Source organism: Clupea harengus, chromosome 3, assembly GCF_900700415.2.
Source record: "Clupea harengus chromosome 3, Ch_v2.0.2, whole genome shotgun sequence".
NCBI classification, from domain to species: Eukaryota; Metazoa; Chordata; class Actinopteri; order Clupeiformes; family Clupeidae; genus Clupea; species Clupea harengus.
Genome location: NC_045154.1, coordinates 31,927,138 through 31,937,591, shown reverse-complemented (window position 1 = coordinate 31,937,591; position 10,454 = coordinate 31,927,138). Strand labels below are relative to the sequence as shown.

Here is a 10,454-nt window from a genome sequence, read left to right as displayed (position 1 = left end):
ACTGAACAAACTTACCACTCTCCTACTTCAGTTTGTTTTCAGAATGAGAGAATTTTAGGAGGAGGATGCCATTACTGTGGCTCAACTAGAGGCAGGAGTCCGGAGCAAATGGGCCTTGCCTGACAAGCCAGACTCAAAGAGTAATGTAAAGGGAAAATGTGTTCCCACTGTCACAGTTTTTCAAGAACACGGAGAAGCTAGGCCATGCCTGATGCAGCCTCTGTTGATTTTCTGTTCCAATAGTTGGCCCTTTTATTTGCTTAATACCTGATGGAGATCTGTGACGTAATGTGCTTTGGTGAAGTGGACTTGAGTGGGTGGTCGGGAGGGTATTGGGGTGGGTGGTTGGGTTGGCCTGTGCCCGTGCAACATTCAACACTGGAATGTTTATGATTAAACTGTTACCAGAGCACAAAATAGTTTACAACAGCACAACGTTTTTCATAGATCTAGCCTCATAATTTTTTTGTCAAAGTGCACCAGATTGATGCATTGAACTTTAAAATGTGCAAAATGTTCTTATATATAAAATATATTCCCCGGGGAGCATGCCCCAGACCCTCCTAGGGGGTTTGCATCGTTGTCACCTTTTTCATCCCTGATGAGTTTGCACCCCTGTCTTTGGCATCAACTCGACTTGCCGCGTTTGGAGGGGGAAGAATGCTGAATATGACCCCAAGAACACCATCCCCACCGTCAAGCATGGAGGTGGAAACATTATGCTTTGGGGCTGTTTCTCTGCCAAGGGTACAGGACGACTCCACTGCTTCGAGGGGACTATGGATGGGGCCATGTAACGTGGAATATTGGGCTTGAACCTCATTCCCTCATATTGAAAACGCAACCTTAAGGATTTGGAGAGGATCTGCAAAGAGGAGTGGACCAAAATCCCTCCTGAGATGTGTGTAAACCTGGTGACCAACTACAAGAAAAGCCTGACGTCTGTGCTTGCCAACAAGGGTTATTCCACCAAATACTAAGTCATGTTTTGCTAAGGGTTCAAATACTTATTTTCTGCATCAAATGCAAATTAAGTCATAAATGTTATAAAATGCAGTTTTCTGGATTTTTTTTGTTGATATTCCGTTTCTCACTGTTAAAATACACCCACTATTACAATTATAGATCACACATTTCTTTGCAAGTGGCCAAACTTGCGAAATCGGCAGGGGTTCAAATGCTTATTTTCCCCACTGTATATATAGAGAGGGGGGGGGGGGAGAGGCAGAGATAAAGAATCTAAACAGCATCTGAATTTTACCTCGTCTTTGATTTTGATAAAACAATAAATTGTATTTTTAACTCCATTTCAGGATGGAAAGGTTTAAAATTCCAAAGTGCCAAATGCCCAAGTATGGGTGGAATTAATGAGCTAAATGTGAGTTGAGTGTGTATGTGTGATATCGAAGTTTACCTGAGCAGAGTTCCAGTCTTCTGCTTACTCCTCCTTTCCATCCTCTGATTCACTCTTTCAGTGACCCTCTCCACGGCTTTCTGCTGCCTATACCACCCTCTCAGAGCCTGTTAAAACATAGCTTCAGGATAAACTTGGGAACATTTCTCAAAGATTTACTGATGAAAGAAATATACAGTAAATTCTTTATAAGTATTATTTCTAATCAAAGGTGAAGTTGAACTCACCTAATTAATGTCTGTGGAAGACCGTCACTTGTGGATACAGATAACATAACTGGACTACGTTCTCTGCCAACAGAACATGTATTAAACATCCCAATGCAGTTACAATAAGGGGTGGATCAAGACAGTGTTGAAGCAGGGATGTCCTAGAGGGGCAGTGTGCTTTTGCGACATCTGTCGGCATTTTTAACAAAAAGAGGAGGGGTGTGTGTGTGTGAGTGTGTGAATGTGTGAGTGTCTGAGTGTGTGAGTGAGTGTGTGAGTGTGAACGCTATATAGGTCAAAGTGGTAGTGGTTGTGGGGTCTTTTGGTAGTACAGTATGTCTGTAATATGGACTAGAAACAGAGGGGTAAGTATTTCTTCATGTTGCCGTCTTCCTTTTGCTCACCCTCAGTCCCCCTTCAGGCTGTCTTTGACTTTCTACTGTTGTTCGTGCCCAAGCTCTTTGAGCCTGTTAGAAGACAGCCACAGTACCACAAGTTTGGTCAAACACACATGTAACATGTCTGTACAGACTGAATCAATGCGTCATACCTTTAATATAAACAGGGGTGTGATATCTTCATTAAAATAAAGACAGAGCAATTACATTCTTTGTAAGGATTTAGTTTTTGTCATATAAAGCAAAATGTAACTCACCATTTCACCAACTCGCTTGTGTTCAAGTGTGTTAACTTTCCACTTGCACTGCACACGTGCATTACTGAATAAAAACTCTTCTGTGGGATCTATTACAGCTAAACAAGATGGTCTTACATTTGTTACAGATTAAAACTGCTAGAAAGTATGACAGGGAGGGAGAGAGATTGACGAAACAGATTGTGTGTATGGTTTGTGCGTCTGTCTGTCTGTCTGTCTGTCTGTCTGTCTGTCTGTCTGTCTGTCTGTCTGTCTGTCTGTCTGTCTGTCTGTCTGTCTGTCTGTCTGTCTGTCTGTCTGTCTGTCTGTCTGTCTGTGTAAGCGTACGTGAAAGAGAGAGAAAGAGAGGGGGACAAGGAGGTAAGAGACAGATCTCTGTCGACATCTTGTGGAATAAATGTGCTTTATAGCTGAATACTACAAGAGACAAATCTGTGTCTGCAAAAACAAAATATTTTTTAATGATTATGGTATGCAACTGTAACTTGCCTATTTTATCTAAATGTAGTACATTTTGAGAAATGAACAGTATTTGTTTCTGTCAAAAAAAAATACAAAATGAAGGGAACATAACAACATGTCACACAAGTACAAATGGCCCCAGTCCATCTTCTTCCTGCCATTCACTTTGTCCATGTTGTTGTGTCAGATATCAATTTCGTCAGGCTGTAGGGGCGTAAAAAAGACATATAGGATGACTAACCTTTTTCTCTTAAATTATTGGGAATACATTCATCAGTAGATTATACACATGGACTCTTACCCCATAACCTAAATGTCCTGATTTTTTTATGTCGACTCACCTCTCAAATTTACGCCTCAGCTCCCTCAAACATCTTCTTCCTGCCACCCATGCCCTCCTTGTCCTCAACATTCTTACGCCAGTCACCAGCAGCGACTGCAGGCTGGAAAGATTTAACACATGCTGTTCAATTGTGTGTGTGTTTGCGCGTGTGTGTGTGTGTGTGTGTGAGGGAGAGAGATATTTTGTTTATATATGTGTTCAAGCCTTCATTGATAATAATATCAATGGTTACACTGAATACTCACCTCCTCCTTGACCTCCTTCTTCACCTGCTTCAGGTTGGATCTCATGTCCATGCTGACCTTGTGCTTGGAGCCCAGCAGAGCATGAAGCATCTGATCAGCGGACAAGCGCACTTTCTTCAGAGCTGGCTTCTTCACACCTTTCAATTCTGTAACCTTGAACTTCAGCTCTTCAATCTAAGGAGACGATACAAACATTGTTTTTTGGCCAATCTTTCGCAAAAACATTTTCTTTTAGATAAGTTAACAAAATCACCTCTTTTGCTCCCTTTGTCACTTTGCCTGCTGCGTCGTATCTCTCCTCGTCGACTTTGTCAATCTTCGAATATAGCTCTTTGCACAATTTCTGAAGAACATTACAGACATCACAAAAACATACATGTCCGATATGTATCAAGATTATTCATCTAGAGGGCCATATCAATTATCATTTATATGTTTCAAGTGGCAAAGCATATATGCTCTCTTCATTTTGCTCAATGTTGCTCAATCATGAATAAAATGTATTGTATGATTTTACAATGCAAACATGTATTGGGGAGAAACAACTGGAATGATTAAAATAACAAAGCAGTAGTTTTATGGAGTGCAGGTTTACTTTTATTATTTTAGGGCTCCAAAACTTCCAAATGCTTATATTTAATCACGTTGCTAGTGTCTCCTCTGATGTTTGTACTAAATGAAAAGGTAGGTATAGATTTCATTTTTTCCCAGAGCCAAATGCTTGAATTATATATGGTTTATACCAACCTAAAGATGCGATGTGTAGTGTTTTGTGGTCAAAAGTTATTCCAGATGTATAATTCCAGGCATTACTAAAAACAATGTCTCCTAATATTTATTGTCTGTTTTAGGCTTTGTAATGGCTTTTCTTCTTACAATTCTATCGATCTCAAATTTGAAATGTATAAAATCATTTCTAAATGGAATTTTATCATATGGCAGGACTAAAGTAGCCTATGAAAAGACACTACTGTTTTACCTAAACCTTTCAATAGTCTGGTTGTAAAAGACCAATGCACTCCCAAGCTTGCCCCACCTGTAGTTCCTCCACCCCACTGGGAAGAGAGAGCTCTGGGCAGTTCTCATTCATGTATGCTGCCTTTGCAGCTATAAGTTCAGCCGCTTCCTGTTCCATCCGCTTTTCAGCAATTGCAAGCATCACACTCTGAGAGAGAGGAGAATCAGTAAGTGACTTACAAAACATTGACCATTTGAATTTCAACAATAACAAAATCAATATGTAATTGTGTAACAACAGTGTTAATGTTCCAGGTTATGATAAAATATAACAATTATCACAACAATAACTACAAAAATTTTATTATAATGATTATCATAATTTATAGGGTTCCATCACTGAAAGTGTGCTAAAATAAAAGTGGACAGAGGAGTGCTCTTGAAACAGATTCTCAGTGAACATGAGGAGTTACCTTCAGATGATGCTTGCGGCTTGTTGTCATCTTTTTTCTAAAGGATAATGCAAAAATCAAAGAATAAATAGTCTTTATGACAGAGAACATAAATATGTATTCTAGGATAGTTGGACAAATACTTACTCAGCCATCTTGGCACTTTTCTGGTTTCCTTAGCTGTGATGGAATGACAACTTTTTTTTATTGAAGTGTGCAAAACCAATCTGTAATTTAAATATACAGATAGGGACATATATCAGGAAGATAAATGCGCAACATATATGTAAGGAACAATACTGACCATAAATAATTGCCAGTAAGAGATTACTACTCCATTCAATTCAATTCAGAGCCCAGTGCCTGAACCCCCTTTGAGCAATGGTGACAGGGGCACAAAATAACTACCTGTTAATCAGGAAGAAACCTTACGCAGAACCGCCGCACATAAGAGGGGCCAATCTGCTAATACATGCTGTATTGCATCTTTAATCCTGCAATTATCAATGTCAGCCATTCTGTGATCTATTAACTGACATGGATTAAATGCTACAGTGGGGAAAATAAACTGCCGATTTCGCAAGTTTTGCCACTTGCAAAGAAATGTGCGATCTATAATTGTAATGGTAGGTCTATTTCAACAGTGAGAGACAGAATATCAACAAAAACATCCAGAAAACTGCATTTTATAACGGTTATGAATTGATTTGCATTTGTCGCGGAAAATAAGTATTTGAACCCCTAGCAAAACATGATTTAGTCCTTGGTGGAATAACCCTTGTTGGCAAGCACAGACGTCAGACGTTTCTTGTAGTTGGTCACCAGGTTAACACACACATCTCAGGAGGGATTTTGGTCCACTCCTCTTTGCAGATCCTTTCCAAATCCTTAAGGTTGCGTTTTCAATATGAGGGAATGAGGTTCAAGCCCAATGTTCCACGGTACATGGCCCCATCCATAGTCCCCTCGATGCGGTGGAGTCGTCCTGTACCATTGGCAGAGAAACAGCCCCAAAGCATAATGTTTCCACCTCCATGCTTGACGGTGGGGATGGTGTTCTTGGGGTCATATTCAGCATTCTTCCCCCTCCAAACGCGGCAAGTCGATTTGATGCCAAAGAGCTTGATTTTGGTCTCATCTGACCACATCCTGTATCCCAAACCTCCTTAGAATTATTCAAGTGTTCATTGGCAAACTTCAGACGGCCCTGTACATGTACTTCCTTGAGCAGGGGGACCTTGCGAGTGCTGCAGTACTTCAAACCATTACGGCGTAGTGTGTTGCCAATGGTTTTCTTGGTGACTGTGGTCCCAGCTGCCTTGAGATCATTCACAAGCTCCCCCTGTGTAGTTCTGGGGTTATTCTGCACCTTTCGGATGATCACCGATACCGCACTAGGGGATATCTTGCATGGAGCCCCAGACCTAGAGCGATTGACAGTTGTTTGGTGTTGCTTCCATTTGCGAATAATCGCACCGATAGTTGTCTGCTTCTCACCAAGCTGCTTGCCGATGGTTTTGTAGCCCATTCCAGCCTTGTGCAGGTCTACAATCTTATCTCTGACGTCCTTGGACAACTCTTTGGTCTTGCCCATGGTGGTGAGGTTGAAGGTGTGAAGTATGATTCTTTGGACAGGTTTCTTTTATACACGTCACCAGTTGAGATTAGGTGTACCTTGTTAGGCCTAATAAGGACTAATCTGTGTGCTTCTTGGGCACATAACTGGTCTGTGGGAGCCAGAATTCTTGCTGTTTGGTAGGGGTTCAAATACTTATTTTCCGCAACAAATGTAAATAATTTCATAACTGTTATAAAATGCAGTTTTCTGGATGTTTTTATTGATATTCTGTCTCTCACTGTTAAAATAGACCTACCATTACAATTATAGGTCACACATTTCTTTTCAAGTGGCCAAACTTACGAAATCGGCAGGGGGTCAACTACTTATTTTCCCCACTGTATATGTCAGCAGGCAGATTTAACTGAGTGCCTGTGTAAATTTCAACGTTGATGAAAGATATGAAAGTACAATGTAGTTCAGTCTGGATGAAATATTGCTGAATACTCAGCACTGGGTTAAACCACATGCATGCAATACTTCTGCACAGGACTACCACACTGGCCGAGTTTCAGAAAGTATCAGACTTCAGGTAGGGAAATCGGGGGTCAAGCAGTGAAGCTGTTGAAACCTTGTCTAATCTTCACCAAATTTGCCAATAATGATCTTCAGGTAGTTTTCTTTGTTTTCAGAACAATTCATCCGTTACAGCCTTTCAAATTTGGCAGTGAAGGCATCAAACCGGAGGTGACCTCATATATCGGCCAATCTTTGGTCAACTGACATAAAAATTGCTGGTAGTGCAAGTGACATGAACTGTCAATAGCAACTATGGCCTGTTGGTCTGTTTGGCCCCCTAAATCACAGCTATATTTAGGTTGGAGTTGGGTTATCCACAGACATAAATCTCAGCTGGAAGAGAGAAAACCTGGGACAGTTTATTATAGTGTGGGTTTCACTATCAAGAGGGTGGACACATGATCCCAAGCTTCTGGAAGATTCTGGAGATAAAACTGTAGGAAACCAGGCCAAATGTCAAATGAGGTGAAGCCAAGAATATCTTATAGCATATCTCATATGAATATTATATATTCAGATCAGTTTGTTTTTACTTTATTACATCATTCATAAATGTCTCAGATTGACAACATAAGTAAGTGGGGAAGCCCAGAGTATCCGAGACCATATCTCAGATACCATTTAGCTGCAATAAGGAGTTCTGTTCCAAAACTAGCAAGCTAACTACCTAAAAGGCATTCAAAAACTTTGCAAACACCACCAACAAGCTTGCCAACACACTGGTGTTTTTTGGCAGTATAGCTGGCAATGTCATGCTGTGAAAGCATTTCTTTCATTTTGCAGGGTATTCCAGCCCGGTACACAGAACTACATAGGGCATATGGATGGCTAGTGGGAAAGGCACAGGTGTTTATCTGTCCTTCACATGACCACATGCTATAAACATTAATTTGAGGATGGTACCAAAACTAGTTGCCTATAAAACCATACCTAAAAAAGTGTCAAATTGTTGCATAGTGTTACTTTAAAAAATCACAGTAGAATAATTTGTAGTGAGGAATATAAATGGATATTATATATTCAGATCAGTTTGTTTTGACTTTATTACATCATATATATTATATATTCATATATGAATAAGTCAAAACGAACTGATCTGAATCAGTCAATCAATGTCAGACAGCAAGATATTGTAAATGCAGTTGTCTGGCTCATAATCTGATTTGATGATTAACTTGAATATCTGATTTGATTCATTACAAGACCCTCTTTGGAAGTCTAAACAGACAGTGATAGCAACCCTTAACCCATTACTCGGCCATCAATATCAAAAACATTTTGAATATATAAAAACTATTTTTACTTTAAATTGATCAAAAATGCCTGATTTCATTGCACAAACAGAAAGCACAATACGAAAAACATGACTAAATTCAGAAATTCCATAAATGATCATTGTATTGCTATTTTCCAAAACACCAAATAATTCCGCAAAATACAGGACGCTTCTTTCAACACTAAAAACAGGATTGTGCATAGAAACACTAAGCAAAGACTATCAGCAGGGCAGATAAGGAAAAAGACTCACCTGATGAGAAACTGGACTGGAGGAGCTGAGGGTCTGGACAGGTTGATGGAGGAATGGTGCTGCCACTGGCATCAACACAGCTGCTTTATAAGGTTGGCAGCATCCATCATCACAGTGTCTCCTATCCTCTTTATGGTGATGAGACTCTTGCCAGTTCCCAGTGCCATTGGCTCAGCTTAAAATAGACAGAAAAATGCTGATTTTTCCAGATGTATCTCTAGCCATAGGCACAGAAGAAATGCATTGTTAACATGAAAACACGAAAAATGGTCCTATAAATGCAGAAAACCACATTCCACTAACCACTATCATAGCCTGTAAAATGACTAAGTAATGAATAGTATACATTTAAGTCACACAACAGATCCAAAGACATCTGAGGGCTGGATTGTGACATGAACACGTTTGGACTGGGGGGGGGGGTTCATGGACTAAAACCGTTTAACTGCATGGACAGTATTCGTAGAACAACAAATATGAATGTGATAAAGCAAAAGCAAAAGCAACAAAAAGAGTAAAAACATAACATTACCGTATTTCTATTGAGATCGCCGGTTTATAATGTTTTTACAGCATACCATTTTACATTTTTATAATCACTGTTATATAGATGCAACACTAATCTGAGGTGTTGTGCATCATCAAGTGTTAATAGACTGCATAGGATGGTTGGCAGAACATGAGATTGTAAATTCATATAAAACATGTGCTTGTGTGTGTACATGTCTTTATATGTATTGTGTCTCTGTAGGGCAGGGGTCTAAAACTCCTGGCCCACGGGCCAGATCCTGCCAGCTGCTCGGCTCAGAATGTTGAAAAAAGTTCCATTGATTTGAATGGGCCAGCCCAACGTTTAACGGGTTTTGTGCTTCTAATTCACATCTTTCATATCGTTCCGCAAGTAATGGGTTACTACGCAACACCTGAAACTTGAGAGTTCTATTTGCGTGAAGAACAATTTTTTCTTAGCTGAACAACAAAATCATTAAAAATAGGTATTTTGGAGGAATGTCTTCTATCGTTTTGACAAGTAACCGAATAATAAGTGGGATAATGTATAGTCCGGCGGTCATTATCAGAAAATAAATGTAGCTGTGTGTCAAAGGCAAAAGTTTCAGTGCGTATTCTGTAGCTCTGGATGAGAGTACTGACATAAATGATAATGCTCAGCTTGTGATTTTTGTTCGTGGTGTTAACAACGAAGTGACAGAGGAATTACTTTATGTAAAAACAATGCAAGGCCGTACTACAGCTAAGGATGTATTTGAGCAACTGTGTGACGCAATTGAGCATGCTGGTCTGTCATTGAAGTCGCTCAGAGGAATAACAACAGGCCGTGCACCATCAATGATCAGCATATCAGTAAACTATTCATTTTAGATCACTATAGATGGAAAGACGCTGCATTTTGACAGACAAATTAAATTGTACACTTGAAATATATTTATTATAAATACATTTATTTTATAAAATAATTCAGATTTTTGCTGAAAACTTTATTCTGTTTTCTGCTGTGTTTTGTTTGTTTGCAGCCTTGTTACCAACTACACAAAAGTGGTGGAGTACAGCATTTGCTTTGAAATGTGCATGTTTGAAGGAAAAATATAGATGTAGTTGTCAATGAAGACATTATCCCACTATTACTGCTGTATATGTAAGTCATGGACTATCAATTAGACAAAGTGATCCAAATATGCAACTATAACAAACAGCTTTATCCAAAGAGCGTCTTGCATTGCCCAGGAATTAAAACTCAGGTCAGCTACTTGTAATTCAACAACACTAACCATTGTACCACTTATCACACATGGTAATTTGCCACACTCAAAAGTGGTATCTACAGTATTGTGATAGGCAAGCCAACAGATCGAAAGAATCTGGCCCCCCACTGACCAGACTGTACACTCATCGGCCCCCCGGCAATTTGAGTTTGAGACCCCTGCCGTAGTGTATTTTTAAATTGACCTGTAATGTCTACTATGAGCACTAGGGGAGCCCTTCTCCAGGTTCCTGCCTGCCATTCACTCCTCCTTTCCCCCTCATCCTCTCTAT

General features: G+C 39.8%; 1 protein-coding gene across 1 annotated transcript; it reads right to left on the bottom strand.

The window, feature by feature from the left end:
• Nucleotides 1–1,849: 1,849 nt before the first annotated feature.
• Nucleotides 1,850–8,494, bottom strand: LOC116220060 (troponin I, fast skeletal muscle-like). The gene is made up of 8 exons (XM_031565413.2): nt 8,403–8,494; nt 4,885–4,964; nt 4,759–4,795; nt 4,365–4,493; nt 3,582–3,671; nt 3,329–3,502; nt 3,082–3,183; nt 1,850–2,944 (listed from the first exon to the last, which is right to left on the bottom strand). Exons 2-7 carry the CDS (start codon nt 4,890–4,892, stop codon nt 3,091–3,093), a joined length of 531 nt encoding a protein of 176 aa, XP_031421273.1. The 5' UTR covers nt 4,893–4,964; nt 8,403–8,494; the 3' UTR covers nt 1,850–2,944; nt 3,082–3,090.
• Between the last annotated feature and the right edge of the window lie 1,960 nt (nt 8,495–10,454).

What these genes read in the sequence shown, in the direction of transcription:
- LOC116220060 (XM_031565413.2), bottom strand. An exon ending in GCCGCAAGCATCATCTGAAG is followed by an intron (nt 4,494 to 4,758) that starts GTAACTCCTCAT and finishes CCTCTCTCTCAG; the next exon opens with AGTGTGATGCTTGCAATTGC. An exon ending in GTGGGGTGGAGGAACTACAG is followed by an intron (nt 3,672 to 4,364) that starts GTGGGGCAAGCT and finishes AATGTTCTTCAG; the next exon opens with AAATTGTGCAAAGAGCTATA.